The sequence below is a fragment of the Eleginops maclovinus genome, chromosome 4, assembly GCF_036324505.1.
Source record: "Eleginops maclovinus isolate JMC-PN-2008 ecotype Puerto Natales chromosome 4, JC_Emac_rtc_rv5, whole genome shotgun sequence".
In the NCBI taxonomy this organism is placed as follows: Eukaryota; Metazoa; Chordata; class Actinopteri; order Perciformes; family Eleginopidae; genus Eleginops; species Eleginops maclovinus.
In genome coordinates, this window is record NC_086352.1 from 485,947 (window position 1) to 509,404 (window position 23,458).

General features: G+C 43.0%; 1 protein-coding gene across 1 annotated transcript; it reads right to left on the reverse strand.

Annotated features, from left to right (window-relative positions):
• Positions 1–298: 298 nt before the first annotated feature.
• Positions 299–23,456, reverse strand: pcsk1nl (proprotein convertase subtilisin/kexin type 1 inhibitor, like). Its single transcript, XM_063881635.1, has 7 exons — positions 23,422–23,456; positions 15,809–16,375; positions 7,551–7,625; positions 5,168–5,417; positions 4,676–4,898; positions 3,035–3,133; positions 299–1,574 (listed from the first exon to the last, which is right to left on the reverse strand). Exons 3-7 carry the CDS (start codon positions 7,602–7,604, stop codon positions 1,208–1,210), a joined length of 993 nt encoding a protein of 330 aa, XP_063737705.1. The 5' UTR covers positions 7,605–7,625; positions 15,809–16,375; positions 23,422–23,456; the 3' UTR covers positions 299–1,207.
• Between the last annotated feature and the right edge of the window lie 2 nt (positions 23,457–23,458).

Here is a 23,458-nt window from a genome sequence, read left to right on the forward strand (position 1 = left end):
TGAAGTCACCTGTAGACATACCTGAGGAAGTCACCTGTAGACATACCTGAGGAAGTCACCTGATCATATGAGACTGAGCAGCTTTTTCAAAAAAGTATATCTTTTATTCAGTTTTGATTCAGGGGAGGTTACCTGTTTTAGTTCTGATGTAAAAATACATGTTTAATTGATGTTACCAACTAAGCTGAAGCTACCTGTTGATGGTTCAGTTAGTAACCTGTGTAGGGGACTGACGTTACCTGTTGATGTACCTGAGTAGGTAAAACAAGGTTTTAGGCTCAATGATAATAAGACACAGTTGTGGTGGATATTGACTTTATTTCAGAGTGAGATAAATAAAAGTTTAGTTTTACAGAGTGACCACAGTGAAGCTGAAGTACGTGAACGCAACATTAACGGACCAATCACAGAGCAGATGAGTTGTTACCACGGTTACCATCACCCTCCATCACCTGTTGGGGTTTTCACACTGAAAGATGGCGTCAGTGCGAAGGTGTTCTTTAAAATGAATCTTATTACAAGTGATTTTAATATCGGAGAATCGAAGTGGGCAGGGCTAACTACAACTCCCAGAGAGCATTGCTGTCACAAACAACCAATCAGAGAACTTCAGACTCTGTTGTCAGGAAGCCGATCTCTGAAGAACTGTGGACTGAAATCTGAAGTGATTATCTTTTGGATTTTCCACTGACGGCTGAGGATTGTGGGTAATGTAGTTCTTAAAGACTCTTCAAAATGTCCTAATCGAATCATGTGAATTAATTACGTGTGAAATAAAGTTATTAGATTAGTTCCACGAGTTTCTTTAAAATGACAGGTTTATTAGCCTAGCATATCCCTCTTTATAAAGCACTCTGTCTTTGGTTTATTTTTATTGTTATATTAAATGTCTTTATGCAGACTGAATATTTGGGATTCACATGAAACCAGTTTTCTTTCATTGTTATGGGTTCTCAGAATAATGATTTGTTGTTTGTTCTTTGGCCTGTCGTTAAATAATAATGTTGTCACAAAACATCTGGGAACTTTCTAGGAATATTTTTGAAGAAATAACAGATTTTACGAATTTAATCTCTTCATTTTTCATTTCTGAACATTTTAACAACAAACGACATTTTCACTGAAAGCAGCAAAATACTAAAATAACAGATCTTCCTCCTCCTCTTCCTCCTCATCCCCCTCCCCCTTCCTCCTCCTCCTCCTCCTCTCACTCCCTCATGTACTCCAGGATCTGATCGATCAGTATCTGGGGATCGTAGTCCTGAACGGCTCTCCTCCGGCGCCTACGACTCCCATGATGCAGTTCTTCCAGGCCGTTGGTTGCCATGGAGTCGATGCGTTTCATCCTCTGCAGGCCGGTGGGGGGGCGAGGCTCGTCTTCCTCCAGGCGCTTCACTCTGAGCAGGGGGGGGTCGTTACTAGGAGACGGGGGAGCCATGTCGTCAAGGGAACGGCGGGCTCTCCTATGGGCGGGGCCAGCAGGCTCTGCGACGGCAGACAGATCCCGCCTCGCCCGGCGTCCGGAGATCCCGTCGCTAGGGCCGATGCTCGACAGTAACCTAGCAACCATACGCCTGAGGAGACGAAGCGGGTTCACATTAGTCAGTAATTAGATTGCAATGCGTTGATATATCACAAAAGACTGAACCATTGAAGAATCTTTTCTATATTTCAAAGGAATAGCAAATAAAAGCTGCAGCGTTGGTTTTGGATTTTTTTGCAAAAAACATTTATTTATTAGTTTTAAATGTAATGTTTATACATTTCATTTAATTGCATTTATTTCATGAGTACGTATATTCAACATTATGTTTTTCATTATGTCATTATATAAAACTGCTGAGTCATTGTAAAAAAACTGCGGAGTCATTGTACAAAACTGTGGAGTCATTGTATACAAACTGCGGAGTCATTGTATTACAAACTGCTGAGCAGAACAAATGCGGGTTCATGTATCATGGGATTAGTTCAAATGCGTTGATTTATACACAACGACGGACCATTGAAGAATCTTTTCTTATTTTCAAAGGATAGCATATAAAAGCTGCCGGTATTGTTTTGGCATTTATTGGGGTTTTCAAAAACGATTTTTATATGAGTTTTAAAGAATGTGGATACATTTCATGTGTAATTGCATTTATTTCAAGTGAGTATGTATACAATGCGTATATTTACAAACTGTGAGTCATTGTTCAACTGCTGAGTCATTTATAAAACTGCTGAGTCATTGTATACAAACTGCGGAGTCATTGTATAAAACTGCGAGTCATTGTATACAAACTGCGGAGTCATTGTATAAAACTGCGGAGTCATTGTATACAAACTGCTGAGTCATTGTAAAAACTGCTGGAGTCATTGTATACAAACTGCTGAGTCATTGTATAAAACTGCTGAGTCATTGTATACAAACTGCGGAGTCATTGTATACAAACTGCGGAGTCATTGTATACAAACTGCTGAGTCATTGTACAAAACTGTGGAGTCATTGTATACAAACTGCTGAGTCATTATATAAAACTGCTGAGTCATTGTATACAAACTGCGGAGTCATTGTATACAAACTGCGGAGTCATTGTATACAAACTGCTGAGTCATTGTATACAAACTGCTGAGTCATTGTATAAAACTGCTGAGTCATTGTATACAAACTGCGGAGTCATTGTATAAAACTGCTGAATCATTGTATAAAACTGCTGAGTCATTGTATACAAACTGCTGAGTCATTTTACAAAACTGCGGAGTCATTGTATACAAACTGCTGAATCATTGTATAAAACTGCTGAGTCATTGTATAAAACTGCTGAGTCATTGTATACAAACTGCTGAGTCATTGTATACAAACTGCTGAGTCATTGTACAAAACTGCGGAGTCATTGTATACAAACTGCGGAGTCATTGTATACAAACTGCGGAGTCATTGTATACAAACTGCGGAGTCATTGTATACAAACTGCGGAGTCATTGTATACAAACTGCGGAGTCATTGTATAAAACTGCTGATTATTGATTAGATAAACATCAGCGCAGTGTTCACCTGAGAGCGTCCTGGTGTCCTGCTGATCCCCGCCCCGCCTGCAGGGGGCGCTCTGGCCTGGATCCCTGCAGCAGAGCCTGCGCAAGCTGAGGCTCCATCCTGAAACCACAGCGTTGTTATTCAGGTTCATTGTTGCCACAGTTACCTTGAAAAAGTAATCTGATTACTGATTACTCCTTTAAAAAGTTACTTAGTGACTTTACGGATTACTTTATTTTCAAAGTAACTAAGTTAGATTACAAGTTACCTTATTAGTTACATTCAGCAGCTGCCGGCAACACCCCCCCCCTCAAAAAAAAAGTCCATCACACTGCCCGACCAACTTCTTCACCCCCCCCCCCCCCACACACACATACACACTCACTGGTTTTGCACCAAAGTCCAGCTTTGGTTGTTTGGGTGGTGGGGGGCCTCCTGCTTTAGTGGCAGCTCTCGCTCCACCTGGGGGGGGGTCCTGCTCTGTAGTCTGACGGTGCCGTGCTGCGACTCCAAATGCTTCTTCAGATTTGACGTAGTGTTTGAAGCTAGACAGCACTTTGTCTCCAGCACAGAGAGAGCCTTAATACTGCCATCTGTAGCTGACTCAGACTCAAAGGAGGGACTGTGTCTCCAGCTACAACACGCGCCTCTCTCCCCCCTCCACTGTTTGTGTCTCTGCGTGGTATTACACGTGAATTGTCCTCGTGCTGAAAACGTGACTTAATTGTCACATGGCCGTCCCTCCCCGAGACGCAAGAAGAAAGCAAACATAGATCTGTAGGCCTACTGAGGAGGGTGAGAGAAGCAGTGACGCAGTGACCTGGATAATATCTTTACTCGAGTACCGGTTTGGAGATAGTAACGCGTTAGATTACTCGTTACTGAAAAAAGAGTGGTCAGGTTAGAGTAGCCGACATCACTGATCACGATATCATCATTAATAACTTTGATGTAATGGGGTCCAACCCACAGCGCCTCACACTCAGGGGCCTTTCTGTCCTTGTGACTCGTGTGTGTATATATATCAGGGTTTCCGCTAGGATTTTGTATTTCCGGTCAAGTGTCCGGAAATAATTTATTTTACCCGACAAATTCGAAATTTAGCGGTCATGTTTCAATAACAGAGGTTACAAAAGCAGCTATAATGTTAACACGTTTTTTTCCCCGCCCCCCGAAGGCTAGAGCCTAATTCAGCTCTGGTTCTTCACTGCTGTTGTTGTTGTTGTTGTTGTTGTTTACGCCACAATACGATAGCAACAAGTAGTCAAGGTAGTCAGATTAGCTTCTGCTGCGATGCTAACATCACCCGTGTTATTCCAGACAAACTTTCATAACAGAGTTGTGATGCCAACCAGCGTCAGGTCAGACTGAACACATTCACTATGGTGGGGGGGGGGGGGGGGGGGGGGGGGTGACGTCATGACGCAGCACCAGTACTGTAGCTGTCAAAACACAAATGTCCAGGGACAGCCTGCGTTTCCTAAGTGCTGTATGAGCATTATTACCGGACATTTTGACCGGCAGGTTTTGAATTTACCGGTTTATTATACATTTGACCAGCTAAAGACCGGTAATTACAAAGAATAAAAAGCTGAATCTAATCTAATAATCGAAATGAATAACTTTAACATTGTAATTATTTTGGAGCTCCGGAGATTTTACCTGTCCAGCAGAGCCTGAGCCAGCTGAGGCTCCATGACCCCCCACCAGGCGGCCGAGGGCCTCCCCATCCTCAGCCCCGTCTCATCGTAGTCGGAGGGGGGGGGGGCCTGGAAATCCCCCTGTGGACCCTCCTCCTCTTCCTCCACCACCTCCAGGTCTCCAGGGCCGACCAATCCCGCGCTCTCGGCCTCGCTCAGGAGGCGGAGCAGAGCGGACAGGTAGGCTGCGGACGCATTTCAATTACATGGTTTTATTTCTCCCAAAAACTGCTGATAGTTTAGTAAAGATGTCTAAAATAATGGTTTTATTACAAGAAAATAAATAAATAAACAAATCCAATAAAAAGTCACAGGAGCGTGATCAATCTAAATCTTTAAAACCTGATTATAATAGAAAATGACTTCTAACATATACATATAGAATTTGTATTATGGTGAGTAAAATGTCAAAATATGTTTTTAAATAAATCACTCATTTATTTTTAGCCTTCACCTGTGCGCTGCTCCTCTTCCTGCTCCCGCCTCTGGTCCCTCTCCACCAATTGCTGCAGAGCCTGGTCCAAGCCCCGCCCCCTCATGTTGTCTGATTGGTAGTACAGACTGCTGGCCTCGCCTCCTCCCTGATTGGCTGGATATGACATCATTCGGTCCTCATAAGGCAACAGGAGGTCCCGGCGCTGACGCATGACACCGCCCATTGAGGTGTCCAGGCCACGCCCCCCACTGTGGCCTACAGGAAGAGCCTGAGACGATAGGTCAGAGGTCAGGTAACTGTGCATTCATGAGGGTTTTTACTGACAGATTTGATGTGGTAGAACTAAACGTTAAATCTCTTCAGCTGGTGTTCAAAGTCAATATATATATATTATATATATATATATATTATATATATATATATATATATTAATATATATATATATATATATATATTAATATATATATTAATATATATATATATATATATATATATATATATATTAATATATATATATATAAATATATATATATATATATTAATATATATATATATATATTAATATATATATATATATTAATATATATATATATTAATATATATATATATATTAATATATATATATATATACATATATATATATATTAATATATATATATAGTAATATTTAGGGTGAGGGTTAGGGTTAGGGTTAGTAGTGCAGTAGTGCACGTAGGTCTTAACCTCAGACCTGATTTCAGGATAACAACCAAAAACATCCAGGAACCCATTGACCTCCAGAGCAGGCGGCAGGAAGTGATGCTGAGTCATGTGAGGGTTTAGGACTCCTTCCTTCAGCTCTATAAACCGTAATACAGTACGATCATAGTGTTTACTATGCTACCAAATTACCAATTACAAAAACACTATGCGAAAGCACCACGATGCATCCAGGTCTGCAGTCAGCGGGCTGCTGTTATTCTCTCCCACAATCCTTTGCACAGCAGCTATAGGCCGAGGGGTGTTAGCAGTGCATCCCAGCTTCTGCATGCATCAGTACTCAGAAGGCTGCAGGATGTAGTAAAGTAAAACCTATGAGTTTTAAAACATAAAAACAGAGTCTGTGAAGCAAAGCTGAAACTGATCTATGCACTGAATCGTTTTACCTGGGAGCAGCAGCAGACCCTAACCCACAATCAACCTAAATGAATGTGTCCAGCTTTAAGTCTGCTGGTTCACGACAGCTGGAGGTTTCACTCCAGTTGGTATCTTATCCATTCCCAGTTCAGTCCGGAATGAATACAGATTACAGTGGAGATTTTGTTTGCAATTTTGAATGTCTTTTACCACTCTGTAGACTATCCTCTTTGATGAAGAAACACAAATATTCATCTATTGTAAAAGAATAAGACGAGTACAACAACAACAACAATACAACAACAACAACAACAACAACAACAACAACAACATGTCATGTGATTGGTGAACAGAAACCGTACTGATGATGCTGTTTTATATAGAAGTTGATTCATATCACTCTTCTGGCGATATTGCTAGCAGAGTGTTTTCGTATAATCTGGTCTGCAGCCTCTCTGATGGATCATGACTCATCATTTGATTTCCTCTTCACTTTGTTTATCGGAGGAACCAACACTGACTCAGCAGATCTCAGATTTATGAGCGTAATATCTCAGAGGAGAACAGGTGAGGAAGAATCACTCTCCTCATGCTGACTCTGCAGACACACACACACACACACACACACACACACACACACACACACACACACACACACACACACACACACACACACACACACACACACACACACACACACACACAGACTCCTCACAGCATCATACATTTAAACTGGTCCCCACAAGGGCTGGTAAACATGTACACACACTGATCAGGAGACCTGCAGTAACCTCTGCTCACATAAGATCCTGTTGCCGTGGGTTACAGTCTCCCGTCGCCATAGTGATGGAATAAAATGTTCACGCAGACACTAACACACACACACACACACACACACACACACACACACACACACACACACACACACACACACACACACACATACACACACTCTGAACACAAACAACCTGTTTCTCTCTGTACTGATTCACTTGATCAATACATCAATAAATAATATATCATATGGAAAGAAAATACACACCCACACAACCACACACACACACACACACACACACACACACACACACACACACACACACACACAATGATGGTAAACAGCAACGACATCAGCCTGCATCAGGTGACGTTGCAGCACCGAGACGATTGACATTACAGACGACATGTAAACATCCCCTCTGTGTGTGTGTGTGTGTGTGTGTGTGTGTGTGTGTGTGTGTGTGTGTGTGTGTGTGTGTGTGTATGTGTGTGTGTGTGTGTGTCTCACCTGAGCGGCGTGGATCAGAGCGGAGCAGAGCAGCAGGAGGCTGAGAGACGCCATACTGACTGAGACACTGACTCACTGATTACAGGGGGGAGAAAGAGGAGGAATGACGAAGGAGAGGGGGAGGAGACAGAGAAAAAGAGGGAGGGAGAGGGAAAGGGGTAGGGAGGACACAATAGGGAGAGGGAGGAGAGAGAAAGAGAGAGAGAGAGAGAGGAGTGAGAGAGGCGCTATTCCCCTCTCCCGTGCCTTTTTCCCACCAAAGCAGTTCCCAGGCCAGTTCGGAGCTAGTGCCCGATAAGCCCCCGTTCTTCCTGTTTCCACCGCAGTGGAGTCAGATCAGCTTAGGCTCAGAAGAGTGTATGTTTGGAGAGGTACTTCTTAACTTGATCTGGCTCTATGATCTGATCTCTGATCTCTAATGGTATGATTAAAAGCAACAAGAGCATCCCTAACCCTTTCTCTCCGTATTCAATTTTTTTCTCAGATTTTCACTTCGTTTCATCATCCCCCCACCGCTGGCTTCATCATCCCCCCACCACTGGCTTCATCATCCCCCCACCACTGGCTTCATCATCCCCCCACCGCTGGCTTCATCATCCCCCCACCACTGGCTTCATCATCCCCCCACCGCTGGCTTCATCATCCCCCCACCGCTGGCTTCATCATCCCCCCACCGCTGGCTTCATCATCCCCCCACCACTGGCTTCATCATCCCCCCACCGCTGGCTTCATCATCCCCCCACCGCTGGCTTCATCATCCCCCACCGCTGGCTTCATCATCCCCCCACCGCTGGCTTCAACATCCCCCCACTGCTCTCTATCACCCCTGCTTACTATCCTGAACTCTACCACACCTGTTCAACCTGAGCCTGCACCTGCAGACCATCCCGGTGCAGTGGAAGACGTCCTGCGTTGTTCCTGTCCCTAAAAAGACGACTCTGGACTCAATGACTATCGGCCAGTAGCTCTCCCATCTCATGTGATGGAGCGACTGGTCCTGTCCCATCTCAGACCGCAGATGAAATCATTTCTAGACCCTCTGCCTCACCTGGGGTGGACGATGCCATTATCTACCAGCTGCAGCGTGCTCACTCATACCTGGAGGGGTCGGGGTGCACTGTGAGAATCACCCTCTCTGATTTCTCCAGTGCATTCAACACCATCCAGCCCCGGCTCCTGAGGGACCACCTGCAGGCTATGAGGGTCCACCATCTCCTGGATCACCAGCTACCTCACAGACAGGCCACAGTGTGTGCGGCTGGGCAGTGTCCTGTCTGAGGTGGTGGTTGGTAGTACAGGAGCCCCTCAGGGGACTGTGCTGTCTCCCTTCCTGTTCACCTTACACACCACTGACTCTCATACAGCTCAGAGTCATGCGACCTGCAGGAGCACTCTGATGACCCTGCAGTGGTAGGGTGTTTAAGGGATGGACGGGGGAGGAGTACAGAGCGCTGGTGGAGGGTTTTGTGGACTGGAAGAAACCATCTGCTTCTAAATGTGGCCAAGACCAGAGAGAGGGTCATTGACTTCAGGAGGAAGAGGACGTCTCCACTGCCCCTGTGCATTCTGGGAGAGGATGTGGCTGTGGTGGGGGACTACAAGTACCTGGGAGTGCACCTCGACAACGGACTGAACTGGAGGGCCAACACTGACGCTGTGTACAAGAAGGGGATGAGCCGACTCTATTTCCTGAGGAGGCTGAGATCCTTCATCGTGTGCAGCAAGATGTTGGAGATCTTCTAGTCTGTTGTTGCTATGCTCTCTTCTTTGCTGCTGGGGGTGGGGGGGGGGGCAGCATCAGAGCCGGTGACACCAGCAGAATCCATAAACTGATCAGGAAAGCTGGCTCTGTCATCGCATCAAACTGGACCCTTAGAGGCTGTGGTGGAGAGGAGGACTCTGAACAGACTGCTGTCCATCATGGATAACACCCCCCCCTCTCCACCTGCAGCTGGGAGGACTAGATATCTATCTATCTATCTAACCGTGCTGTGGTCATTCAGCTAACCAGCTGGTGGAGAGCGGGATAGTGGTTAAAGGGACGCTGCTACCCGTGCTACCCCTTGCCACTCCCGCGAAAAAAGTGGTAATATCGAATGCACCCCCGTTTCTGCGGAACGAGTTGTTGGAGAGAGAGTTGGCTCGGCACGGGCAGCTTGTGTCTCCGATAAAAATGATCCCCCTCGGCTGCAAGTCTCCGCACCTTAAGCACGTGGTTTCTTTCAGGAGACAGGTGCTTATGATCCTAAAGGAGGATGAGGGGGAACTCAACTTGGTTCTTAGTTTTCGTATTGACGATTTCGCCTACACTGTTCATGTCACGTCTGATACGCTGAGATGTTTTGGATGTGGAGCTCAGGGACATCTGATCCGCGCGTGCCCTGGGGGAGCAGGTGACGGGCCGGCGGCGGCTCTGGCTGCCGCTGCTCCGGCGGCGGGTCCGGCTGCCGCTTCACTCAGTAACTCACTCGGGGACAGTGGGCACACCGCAGCCAGGGTGGCTGAATCTGTTTTGGAGGAACTCATCATGGATGAGGATTTGCTCAAATTACCGATTAAAATAAAAAGTGTTGAGGTGTGCAAAAACAACGGGGCCCAAACAAAAAAGGCTTTGAAGACAGAGTCGCTGTGTTCCTCTCAGCCACAGGACAGTGACAGTGAGGCCTGAGGGGGACAGCGCAGACCTGGACCCAGGAGCTGCAGGAGGCCCTGCAGAGCATGCAGAGTGGGAAGGCTCCTTGCATAGACGGCCTGCCTGCAGACTTCTATAAGGTTTTCTGGCCTGTTATGGGTGATGACCTGCTGGGTGTCCTCAGGGACAGTCTCAGTAAGGGGAGGTTGCCTCTGAGCTGCAGGAGGGCGGTACTCACTCTCCTCCCCAAGAAAGGAGACCTGCAGGAGCTTGGGAACTGGCGTCCTGTATCCCTTCTCTGTACCGACTACAAACCGCTCTCCAAAGTGTTGGCGACGAGGCTGAGGAGAGTGATGGAGCATGTCATTCATGTAGACCAGACATACTGTGTACCCAGCAGGTTGATAACTGACAACGTTACTCTGATTCCAGATGTTTTGGACCTCTCCGGTTCATTGGGCTGTGAGCTTGGTCTGATTTCTCTGGACCAAGAAAAGGCTTTTGACTGAGTTGAGCACCAGTACTTGTGGCAGACGCTGGAGGCATTTGGGTTCAGCTCTGGTCTGATAGCCAAGATCCAGGTACAGAGACATTGAGAGTGTACTGAAGATTAACGGTAGTTTGGGTGCTCCTTTTAAAGCCGAGAGAGGAGTCAGACAGGGCTGCTCTTTGTCTGGGATGCTGTACTCCCTGGCCATAGAGCCTCTCCTACACAACCTTAGGGTCCAAACTACATGGGTTTACTTTTCCGGGTCGATCACTTCTAAAAAGCTGCGTTGCGGCGATGTAATGGGGTTTTTAAAAACTTTAACGGGTTCAAGCTTAACAATACGTGGTGGTTTTTCAAGTTTTTCTTTTGCTATAAACTGGGGAAGAGTAAAGGCCCCAGCATAGGGGCAGGCCACTTTCATGGGCAGTTTTTAACCTGTTTTGGGAAAGAGGGAGGGGTTTAAGTACCTGGGGGGTTTTTTCTCGGGGACGAGACCTTTTGTTTACAAAACTGGGGCGGGGGGTGAAAGGTGGAAGGGCCCATTAAAGAAGTGGGAAATGGCCCTTCCAAAACTTTTTAAAATTTTGATTTTTAACCTTGTGCCCCCACTTTTCTCCCCACCTTTTTCGCCCGTGAAACCGCTTATTTTGGGGCCTATGGGGATTTCTTTTGGGCCCCGGAGGGGCCCCGATTGGTTTTTTTTTGCCCCCAAGGGGGAAAGGGGCTGGCGGTTCCGAGGAACGGGGCTGGTAAGGCCCGTTTCGCCGAACCCGACTTTGGGGCTGCCTGGTGGGGCCCGTCTGGCTTTGTCGGGGCCTTGGGGCTCCGGCTTTTGTGGGTTTTCCAAGAAAAAAGGAAATTCCCCTTTACCCCTCCCCACCTTTCAAGGGCTTTTCAAGTGGGGGCTTTTTCCGGGAAAAGGAAGGGGAAGTCCCTTTTCTGTCCCCGGGGTGGCCCCCCGGACCTTTTGGGGGTGGGGGGGGGGAAAAGGTCTTTTTAAAAAGGCCCCCTGGAAAAAGGAAAAAACCTACACGGGAAAAAATGGCTGGGGTTGTGGCCCCCCCCCCTGAAAATCGCCCTCAAACTTGGGTCGGACCCGGTGAAACCCCCCCCGTTTTTTGGAAAAACGACCGCCCAAAGGATTTCTTTTTCAAGGTTAAAACCAAAAGAAAAGACCCCTTTTAGAAACTTTGGCCTGACTCAATGTGAAAGTTTTTTGTTAAAAAAAAAAGCCCGATTTTTAAATTTAGACCTGCCCCGGTGTTTTTCTTTTCAAAAAATTTTAAACCGGGGTCACCGGTGGCCCCCGGGGGGGCCCCCCTCCCTACAGACCAACCGAAAAAGGGGGGGGGATCTTTTAAAACCCCCGCGAAAAAACCCCGGGGGGGTCTAATTTTTTTTTTTTTTTTGTTGGGTTTTTTGGGTTTTTTTTTTTTTTTTTTTTTTTTTTTTTGTTTTTTTTTTTTTTTTGGGTTTTTTTTTTTTTTTTTTTTTCCCGGGGGTTTTTTTTTGGGGTTCTTTTTTTTTTTGTTTTTTGGGTTTTTTTTTTGGGGTTTGTTTTTTTTTTTTTTTTTTTTCGGGTTTTTTTTTTTTTTTTTGGGGGTTTGGGGGGGTTTTTTTTTTTTTTGGGGGGGGGGGGGGGGGTTTTTTTTTTTGGGGTTTTTTGGAGGGGGGGGGGGGGGGGGAATTTTTTTTTTTTTGGGGGGGGGGGGGGGGGGAAAAGGGGGGGTTGGGGGGGTTTTAAAAAAAAAAAGGGGGGGGGGGGGGGGAAAAGGGGGGGTTTTTTTGGGGGGGGGGGGGGGGGGGGGGGGGGGGGGTATTTTTTCCCTTTTAAGCCCTTGGTTTTTCTCCCCCGTGCTTTCACTTCTTAAAGGGACCCCCACGCTAAAACCTTTTTCCCCCAAAAGGCTTTTTTGGTTTTTTTAAAATTTAATTTTTCCCCCGGGGGTTTTTTCCCCCCTAAATGCCTCCTAACTTTTCCCCCCTTTTTTTCTTCAGAAGAAAATTTTTTTGGTTTTTTTTTGGGGGGGGACGGGATTTTTTTTTTGGGTGGTTTAAAAGGGGAAAAAACCCGGGGGTGGCAAAAAAACCCAAACCCCCCGTTTTTTCCCCCCCCACCCCCTTTTTTTTTTTTTTTTTTTCCCCCCCCCATTTTTCCCCCGGGGAAAAAAAAAGATTTTTTTTTTTTTCCCTTTTTCCCCCCCCCCGTTTTTCTTTTTCCCCCCCCGGCCCCCAGTTTTTTTTTAAATTTTTTTGGGCCGTCCCCCGGGGCCCCCGTCCCCCCTTTGTTTGTTTTCTTTTTTTTTCCCTTTTTTTATTTTTTTTCCCCCTCTAACCCGAGCCCCTTTTTTTCTCCCCCCACCCCCCTTTTAAACCCCCCGTTGTTTTTTTTTCTTTTTCCCCCGGAAACCCCCCCGGGCTTTTAAATTTTTCCTGAAGGGTAAACCCTTTTCTTGTTTTCGTTTGCGTTTCCCCTTTTTTTATGTCCTCTGTCCTTTGTGTTTTGGGGTTAGCTCAAAAATCTGATCCGCCTCCCTGGGGGGGGGGGGGGGCCCCCCTTTTCCGGGCGGGCCCCCCCCTGCCCCCCCCCCCCCGGGGTCCCCCCCTGCCCCGGGGGGTGGGCCCCCCCCGGGGGGCCCCCCCCTCCCCTTCCCGTCTGCCCCCTTGGGGTCCCGGGGTCCCCGGCCGGCCCCCGGGTCCCCTCCGCCCCGCTTCCGGCCCGGGCGGGTTTTTTTTTCCGGGGCTTTTTCCCCCTCCCCCCCCCCGGGCCCCCCCCCGGGTTTCCCGGCCTTTTTTCCGGGGGCCCCTTTTCCGGGGCCCCCGGGCGGGGTTTCCCCCCGCCTGCGGTTTTGGGGTCGGGGGTTTTTTTTTCGGGGTCCCCCCAGTCTTTTGGTTTCCCCGGGGGGTTGGCCCCCCGGTTTTTTGGGGCCCCCTTTTGGGGCCCCCTTTTTTTTTAGCGACCCCGGGCCAGCCCCCCCCCCGTTTTTTTTTTTTTTTGGGGCGTTTTTTTTTGGCCGGCCTTTTCGCCGCTTCCCCCCCGGTTTTTCCCCCCCGGGCTTTTTTTTGGGGGGGGCCCCCCCGGGGAACGCCCCTTTTTTTTCGGGAGGGGGGGGGGGCCGCTTTTTCCCCCCCGGGTTTCCTCTCCCCTCGGGCGTGGGGCCCTCCCGGGGGGGGGGTTTTGTTTTTGGAAAGGGGGTCTTTGGGGGGTTTCTCTTTTCCGTTTCGGGGTTGCCAAAAAAACCTCCCCCCTGTTAAGCGGTCCGGTCCCCCCACCCCGGGGACCTTCCCTCTCCCCAATCTCGGGGCTTTTATAAAGTTTTCCCCGGGGGGGGTAGGTTTCCTCCGGGTAAAACCCTTTCCCGGGCGGGAGGGGCTTCTTTTTTTTTTTACACGTGTTTTTGACCTGCTCCCCCCTCTCCCCGGCCTTGGGACTTACTTTTTCCCCAAAACCCCCCTCTTTGGCGGGAAAAATGCGGGTCTTTAATCTTTTTTGCTTTTCCCCCTCCTTTCCTTTTTCTTTCTTTAGCTTTTAACACTTCCTCTTTGGGGGGCTAAACGGGCCCCCTTTTAAAGGGGTTTAAATCCGGGCCTCTTTTTTTCTTGTAAAATTCTAAATTTTCGTTTCTCCCTCCCCTTTCTCTTGGGGCCCCGGGGGCTTTTTGGGAGGGCTTTTTTCCCTAAATGCCCCTTGGGGGGGGTTCTTCTCTTTGCCAATTCCCCCTTTCCTGCCTGTTAGGGTTTTCCCCTTTTAAAAAAATTTTTTGAGAATAAAAAAAGTTTTATTTTATTTTTCCCCTGTGGGTCTAAAGGTTTAATTTTTTTTAAAAAAACTCCCTTAAAACCCGAGGGGGGTTTTTTCCTGGGGGGGATTTTAACCAAAAAAAAACCCTCTACAGCCCTAACCGTGTGGGCCCCAGAGTCTTTTTTGAGGAAAGAGTCCGAGGGGAAGGGCTTTACCCCCGGGAGGGCAACCCCCACAAAACAAACAAAAAACCCCAACACCAAACCAAAACCACCACAGAAAACAAGCGGGCCTCCCAGCCGGGGCCCAAAAATTCCCTTTCAGGGATTTTTAAATTTTGGTCAAGTCATTATTAAAAACCTTTGGGTGTTATTTTTAAAATTCTGTTACGCTCCCCTTTTCTTCTCTGTTGCTCTGTTACTGCTCTCTCTCTCTCTCTGTTCACTGTTACTCTGTTACTGCTCTCTCTCTCTCTCTCTGTTGCTCTGTTACTCGCTCTCTCTCTCATCTCTCGTTGCTCTGTTACTGCTCTCTCTCTCTCTCTCTGTTACTCTGTTACTGCTCTCTCTCTGTCTCTCTCTCTGTTGCTCTGTTACTGCTCTCTCTCTCTCTCTCGCTCTGTTACTGCTCTCTCTCTCTCTCGCTCTGTAACTGCTCTCTCTCTCTCGCTCTGTAACTGCTCTCTCTCTCTCTCGCTCTGTAACTGCTCTCTCTCTCTCTCGCTCTGTAACTGCTCTCTCTCTCTCTCTCTCTATCAGAATTTCCCTTTTGCAGTCATAAGTGGTTTCAGTTTGTGGAGTGTTTGTAACATGTTTGATATCTTCAGTGATCAGACTCGTACACTTTGTAGTTTATTTAAACGTTCCATTGATTTAACACAGCAGGGGGCGTCTCCATAGCAACAAGTCACACACACAAACACACACACACAAATCATCAATGTCACTGTCATCACCATCACCATGGTTACTGATGCATCACACAGGAAGTCATATCACAGAGGAAGAGAGTCACGAAGAAGAACGGCAGATAAAAACAGAAGAAGAGTGACACACACACACACACACACACACACACACACACACACACACACACACACACACACACACACACACACACACACACCTGTACAGGAGCTACAACACGAGCAGGAAACACGGCACCAAGCGGAGGAACAAACTTCACTTTCCCAGAAAAACTAACAAAGAAGCATCGCGCTGTTTTTCAGACCCGGATACTTTTAAGTAAAAGAGACAGCTGACAGCTGCTGCTGATTGGCTGAGAGCCGAGGGGGGGCGGACACAAACGCCCGTCCGAAGATTCTAAATCATTTAAGTGACATCATCAGTGGTCATGTTATAAATACATGCGTTAATGAGGCTTTGATATCTCACGTTCCCCGGGACAGGTTCAGACTGCAGACTCTTTATAATAAACCATCACATCTCTAAAGATTTCCAGGCGGGCGTTTGTCTTGGTAACAGTGAGACTGTCGGCATTCAGGATCCAGCGACACCAGGGAGACCGCCTGAGTGACATCACTTCCCGTGTTGATATTTACATGCAGCAAGACAAACGGAACAGCTGGTAGGTGATGTCATCAGAACGGCCGCACTGCTCCGGGGTGGCATACAGAGGGAGGGGGCAGGTCATTGGCTAATAGAAACATGGAACAGCTGGTCTATATATGTTCTGTTAGTGATAAACACACACACACACACACACACACACACACACACACACACACACACACACACACACGTTAATATCTTTATCGTCAGCTTTGTTCAAGTCGTGGATTTATAATTTATAATTATTTTTATAATTTACACATCGATTCATTATCGTGGACATCTAACCCCGCCCCCCTTCAAACCCCGCCCCCCCGGTAACAGACAGACAGGAGTGGTGCATTGTGGGTAGGTTGCAGGCGACCCACTGTGGATTCACTCCGACGATTTCTGTGAAGGAAAAGGGAAACACGTTGTCAGAGAAAGAGTAAATGAGTTAATGAGTTAATGAGTAAATGAGTTAATGAGTTAATGAGTTAGTGAGTAAATGAGTAAATGAGTAAATGAGTAAATGAGTTAATGAGTTAGTGAGTTAGTGAGTTAATGAGTTAATGAGTTAATGAGTTAATGAGTTAATGAGTTAATGAGTAAATGAGTAAATGAGTAAATGAGTTAATGAGTTAGTGAGTTAGTGAGTTAATGAGTTAGTGAGTAAATGAGTTAATGAGTTAATGAGTAAATGAGTAATGAGTTAGTGAGTTAGTGAGTTAGTGAGTTAATGAGTTAGTGAGTAAATGAGTTAATGAGTTAATGAGTAAATGAGTTAATGAGTTAGTGAGTTAGTGAGTTAGTGAGTTAATGAGTTAGTGAGTAAATGAGTAAATGAGTTAATGAGTAAATGAGTTAGTGAGTTAGTGAGTTAGTGAGTTAATGAGTTAGTGAGTAAATGAGTTAATGAGTTAGTGAGTAAATGAGTTAATGAGTTAGTGAGTAAATGAGTTAATGAGTTAGTGAGTAAATGAGTTAGTGAGTAAATGAGTTAATGAGTTAGTGAGTTAGTGAGTTAATGAGTTAGTGAGTAAATGAGTTAATGAGTTAATGAGTAAATGAGTTAATGAGTTAGTGAGTTAATGAGTTAGTGAGTAAATGAGTAAATGAGTTAATGAGTAAATGAGTTAGTGAGTTAATGAGTTAATGACTTAATGAGTTAGTGAGTTAATGAGTTAATGAGTTAATGAGTTAATGAGTTAATGAGTAAATGAGTAAATGAGTTAGTGAGTTAATGACTTAATGAGTTAGTGAGTTAATGAGTTAATGAGTTAATGACTTAATGAGTTAGTGAGTTAGTGAGTAAATGAGTTAGTGAGTTAATGAGTAAATGAGTTAATGAGTTAATGAGTAAATGAGTTAGTGAGTAAATGAGTTAGTGAGTTAATGAGTTAATGAGTTAGTGAGTTAGTGAGTAAATGAGTTAATGAGTTAATGAGTAAATGAGTTAGTGAGTAATGAGTTAGTGAGTAAATGAGTTAGTGAGTTAGTGAGTTAGTGAGTTAGTGAGTAAATGAGTTAGTGAGTTAATGAGTTAATGAGTTAGTGAGTAAATGAGTTAATGAGTTAGTGAGTTAGTGAGTAAATGAGTTAGTGAGTTAATGAGTTAATGAGTTAGTGAGTTAGTGAGTTAGGTGAGTAAATGAGTTAGTGAGTTAATGAGTTAATGAGTTAGTGAGTTAGTGAGGTAAATGAGTTAATGAGTTAGTGAGTGAATGAGTTAATGAGTTAGTGAGTTAGTGAGTAAATGAGTTAGTGAGTTAATGAGTAAATGAGTTAATGAGTTAATGAGTTAGTGAGTTAGTGAGTAAATGAGTTAGTGAGTTAAGAGTTAATGAGTTAGTGAGTTAGTGAGTAAATGAGTTAGTGAGTTAATGAGTTAATGAGTTAGTGGAGTTAGTGAGTAAATGAGTTAATGAGTTAGTGTGAATTAAATGAGTTAATGAGTTAATGAGTTTATATGAGTTAGTTATATGTTATGAGTTAGTGAGTTAATGAGTTAATGAGTTAGTGAGTAATGAGTTAGAGGTGGATTTAGTGAGTAAATGAGTTAATGAGTTAGTGAGTTATGGTTAATGAGTTATGAGTTAGTGAGTTATGAGTTGAATGAGTTAATGAGTTTAGTGAGTTAGTGAGTTAGTGAGTTAATGAGTTAATGAGTTAGTGAGTTAGGATTAATGAGTTATGAGTAAATGAGTTAATGAGTTAGTGAGTTAGTGAGTTAATGAGTTAGTGAGTAAAGTGAGTTAGTGGTAGTGAGTTAGTGAGTAAATGAGTTAATGAGTTAGTGAGTTAGTGAGTTAATGAGTTAATGAGTAAATGAGTTAATGAGTAATGAGTTAGTGAGTTAATGAGTTAATGAGTTAGTGAGTTAGTGAGTTATGTTAGTGTGTAAATGATTAATGAGTTAGTGAGTAATGAGTTAGTGAGTAAATGAGTTAATGAGTTAGTGAGTAAATGAGTTAGTGAGTTAGTGAGTTAGTGAGTAAATGAGGAAATGAGTTAGTGAGTTAGTGAGTTAATGAGTTAATGAGTAAATGAGTTAATGAGTTAATGAGTTAGTGAGTAAATGAGTTAATGAGTTAGTGAGTTAGTGAGTTAATGAGTTAGTGAGTAAATGAGTTAATGAGTTAGTGAGTTAATGAGTTAATGAGTTAGTGAGTTAATGAGTTAGTGAGTAAATGAGTTAATGAGTTAGTGAGTTAGTGAGTTAATGAGTTAGTGAGTTAGTGAGTTAATGAGTTAATGAGTTAGTGAGTAAATGAGTTAATGAGTAAATGAGTTAGTGAGTTAGTGAGTTATTGAGTTAGTGAGTAAATGAGTTAATGAGTTAGTGAGTTAGTGAGTTAATGAGTTAGTGAGTAAATGAGTTAATGAGTAAATGAGTTAGTGAGTTAGTGAGTTAATGAGTTAATGAGTTAGTGAGTTAGTGAGTTAATGAGTTAGTGAGTAAATGAGTTAGTGAGTTAGTGAGTTAATGAGTTAATGAGTTAATGAGTTAATGAGTTAGTGAGTTAGTGAGTAATGAGTTAATGAGTTAGTGAGTAAATGAGTTAATGAGTTAGTGAGTTAGTGAGTTAATGAGTTAGTGAGTAAATGAGTTAATGAGTAAATGAGTTAGTGAGTAAATGAGTTAATGAGTTAATGACTTAGTGAGTTAATGAGTAAATGAGTAAATGAGTTAGTGAGTTAGTGAGTAAATGAGTAAATGAGTTAATGAGTTAATGAGTTAATGAGTTAGTGAGTTAGTGAGTTAATTAGTTAATGAATTAATGAGTTAGTGAGTTAATTAGTTAATGAGTTAATGTGTTAATGAGTTAGTGAGTTAATTAGTTAATGAGTTAATGTGTTAGTGAGTTAGTGAGTTAATGACTCAATGACTTAATGAGTTATTGAGTTAGTGAGTTAGTGAGTTAATTAGTTAATGAGTTAATGAGTTAGTGAGTTAGTGAGTTAATGACTTAATGACTTAATGAGTTAATGAGTTATTGAGTTAGTGAGTTAGTGAGTTAATTAGTTAATGAATTAGTGAGTTAATTAGTTAATGAGTTAATGAGTTAGTGAGTTAGTGAGTTAATGACTTAATGACTTAATGAGTTAATGAGTTATTGAGTTAGTGAGTTAGTGAGTTAATTAGTTAATGAATTAGTGAGTTAATTAGTTAATGAGTTAGTGAGTTAATGACTTAATGAGTTAATGAGTTAGTGAGTTAGTGAGTTAATGACTTAATGAGTTAATGAGTTAGTGAGTTAATTAGTTAATGAGTTAATGAGTTAATGAGTTAGTGAGTTAGTGAGTTAATGACTTAATGAATTAATGAGTTAGTGAGTTAATTAGTTAATGAGTTAATGAGTTACTGAGTTAGGGAGTTAATGAGTTAATGAGTTAGTGAGTAGTGAGTTAGTGAGTTAGTGAGTTAGTGAGTTAATGACTTAATGACTTAATGAGTTAGTGAGTTAATTAGTTAATGAGTTAATGAGTTAGTGAGTTAATGAGTTAATGAGTTAATGAGTTAATGAGTTAATGAGTTAGTGAGTTAATGAGTTAATGAGTAATGAGTTAATGAGTTAATGAGTTAGGGAGTTAATGAGTTAATGAGTTAGTGAGTTAGTGAGTTAGTGAGTTAATTAGTTAATGAGTTAATGAGTTAGTGAGTTAGTGAGTTAATGACTTAATGAGTTAGTGAGTTAGTGAGTTAATTAGTTAATGAGTTAATGACTTAATGACTTAATGAGTTAGTGAGTTAATGACTTAATGACTTAATGAGTTAGTGAGTTAGTGAGTTAATGAGTTAATGAGTTAGGAGTTATGAGTTAATGAGTTAATGAGTTAGTGAGTTAGTGAGTTAGTGAGTTAGTGAGTTAGTGAGTTAATGAGTTAATGAGTTAGTGAGTTAGTGAGTTAATTAGTTAATGAGTTAGTGAGTTAGTGAGTTAATTAGTTAATGAGTTAGTGAGTTAGTGAGTTAATTAGTTAATGAGTTAGTGAGTTAGTGAGTTAGTGAGTAGTGAGTTAATGACTTAATGACTTAATGAGTTAATGAGTTAGTGAGTTAATTAGTTAATGAGTTAGTGAGTTAATTAGTTAATGAGTTAGTGAGTTAGTGAGTTAATTAGTTCATGAGTTAATGAGTTAGTGAGTTAGTGAGTTAATGACTTAATGACTTAATGAGTTAGTGAGTTAATGAGTTAATGAGTTAATGAGTTAGTGAGTTAATTAGTTAATGAGTTAATTAGTTAATGACTTAATGAGTTAGTGAGTTAATGACTTAATGACTTAATGAGTTATTGAGTTAGTGAGTTAGTGAGCTAATGAGTTATGAGTTATTGAGTTATTGAGTTAATAGTTAATGAGTTAATGAGTTAATGAGTTAGTGAGTTAGTGAGTTAGTGAGCTAATGAGTTAATGAGTTATTGAGTTATTGAGTTAATTAGTTAATGAGTTAATGAGTTAATGAGTTAGTGAGTTAGTGAGTTAGTGAGCTAATGAGTTAATGAGTTATTGAGTTATTGAGTTAATTAGTTAATGAGCTAATGAGTTAATGAGTTAGTGAGTTAGTGAGTTAGTGAGCTAATGAGTTAATGAGTTATTGAGTTATTGAGTTAATTAGTTAATGAGTTAATGAGTTAATGAGTTAGTGAGTTAGTGAGTTAGTGAGCTAATGAGTTAATGAGTTATTGAGTTATTGAGTTAATTAGTTAATGAGTTAATGAGTTAATGAGTTAGTGAGTTAGTGAGTTAGTGAGCTAATGAGTTAATGAGTATCATAGAAATGTATCATGAGTCTTATTTAATTATATATACAGTTGAGGCCAAAATCATTAGCCCCTCAGGAATTATGGAACATTTTCCTAAAATTCTTCCCAATGTTTGCAGCGTTGATAAAACTTGATATAACCAAATATTCACCGGTGCTATTTAGGAGCTTTTGGTACATTTTGGAATATAAGATACATTTTTAGGCTTGCTTTATATCAAATATAGTGAAAAATGGGGTGGTCAATAATATTACCCCCCCCCATGTTAATTTTTGCTTTCAAAACACACCTAATTAACCAACCAGCTTCCAAACCACACCTGTGCAGTCAATTGGCTTCTTAACAACACCTGAGCATTCAATCAGCATAAAAGGACTCCAAAGAACAGGGCACCTTAGCTCATTGAGAGGGACGGCTTTTACTCACCATGCCAAAGACAAAGGGAAGTCTTGAGCTCAGACAGAAGATAGTGGAAGCTCATGATGGGGGGAAGGCTATACTGCCATTTCCAAGTGTTTCACAGTGTCTAGAACCGCTGTACGTTGCATCATAGCCAAGTACAAGGAGACAAATTCTGCAAGAAACAAACCTGGGTGTGGTCGTAAGCGCAAGATTTCAAGAACTCTAGAGAGGAAAATGGTCAGAGATGTCAGCAAGAAGCCCCGGACATCTGCCAAGGTGATTGTTGCTGACCTGGCCTCTTCTGGAGTTGATGTTTTCAAGGAACACAGTTGTGAGGGCTCTCCATCGTGGTGGGCTTCAGGGCCATCGTCCCAGAAAAACCCCTTTACTCAAAGAGCAGCACATCAAAGCCAGAATGAGGTTTGTCCATGAACATTTGAAAGGTAAAGATGAGTTTTGGAAGTCTGTGCTTTGGTCTGATGAGACTAAACTGGAACTGTTTGGGCACATGGATGTTGCTTATGTCTGGCGAAGAAAGGGGAGAATTTCACCCTAAAACAATTTCCCCACGTTAAACTGGTGGGGGAGCTCATGGTGAGGTTTGTTTTCAGCCTCGGGCAGGGGGGCCCTTGTTCGGGGCAGGGCACAAGAAAAAATTTTGAGGGATATTTGAAAATTGCTGTGTCTAGCTTTGGGGTTGTCGCTGAGTTTTCCCAACAAGAAAAAGCCCCAAAGATCATCAAAATTGGTCCAACATTTAAAGGTCCAAAATAAAAGGTCTGGGGTCGCGCACAAAGGAGCCCCTCAACCCCTATTGAAAATTTGTGGGGGGTCCCCAAAATGAATCCCCGCCGGAAACCCCCCTTTTTTGGCCCACTGGAACAATTTGCAATGGAAAAGGGGCCCAAAAATTCCCCCAGGAACCTGTCCCAAACCCTAGTAAAGAATATTTGAGGGGTTGTTGTCATTTGTGGCAGACAGGGTGGTATGGATTTAAAATGGCCAGGGGGTAATTTTTTTGGAGTCTCTTTTGCCCTTTTTGTTTCAATCAGGTATGATAAAAATATAATCAAATTGTGGACTTTTTGTGTTTGTTTTTTTGGGAAACAAATAAAAGGTTTGTTTTCCCATATTTAAATTAGGCTGTCTTTCCCCCGGGCTTTAGAAAACACCTTCAATAAAAAGAGTGGTGATTTCCGAAAACACAAAAGACCTCCAGATGTTCCCTGATAAAAAAGCGCCCCTTTATGTCCTGTGTTTCGCATCTTAATGTAAATTGCTTGGTTGTTGCAGTTTGCCCCTGGCCAGATGTTCTTTTTACTTTTAGAATGTGGAACTGATTGGCTTTTCCCCCTCCTCTTCCTTTAAGAACCTGGTCTAAAGTTTGATCGGGGGGTCTTGTAAATGGTGGTGCGGTTTTTGGGCCTCCAGGGGCCCTGATTTTTTAAAATGCTTTTTTAAATACACATTTGATTAAAGCTGGGAGAAGTGCTTTTTTACCAGAAGGTGATTAAAGGTGGAATTTCCAACGGGTTTTAAAATTTTGAGGGATAAAGTTAATAGTTGTCAGTTGGAGTTAATTAGTTATGAGTTGTGGTTTTTTTAGTTAGGATTTAAGAGTTAGCAGTTAGTCGTTAGTGAGTTAATTTTTAAAGGTTGGGTTTTGTTAGGGGTTGTTTTAGTCAGTTAGTGAGTTAATTAGTTAAGGGTTTTGTGAGTTAATTAGTTGTGGTTACCCGTTAGGATTAATTGAAATGAGTTGCTTTTAGTGAGTTAATTAGGGCTCACCTGCTTCCTTTCCGCTCCTTGGTTGGGAAGGAGGTCG

Excerpts from the sequence above, each read along its gene's own strand:
- pcsk1nl (XM_063881635.1), bottom strand. The coding sequence starts at position 7,604 with ATGGCGTCTCTCAGCCTCCTGCTGCTCTGCTCCGCTCTGATCCACGCC. Across the intron at positions 4,899-5,167 it reads GGAAGAGGAGCAGCGCACAG|CCTACCTGTCCGCTCTGCTC; the intron begins GTGAAGGCTAAA and ends ATGCGTCCGCAG. Across the intron at positions 1,575-3,034 it reads GGACACCAGGACGCTCTCAG|GCGTATGGTTGCTAGGTTAC; the intron begins GTGAACACTGCG and ends TCGTCTCCTCAG.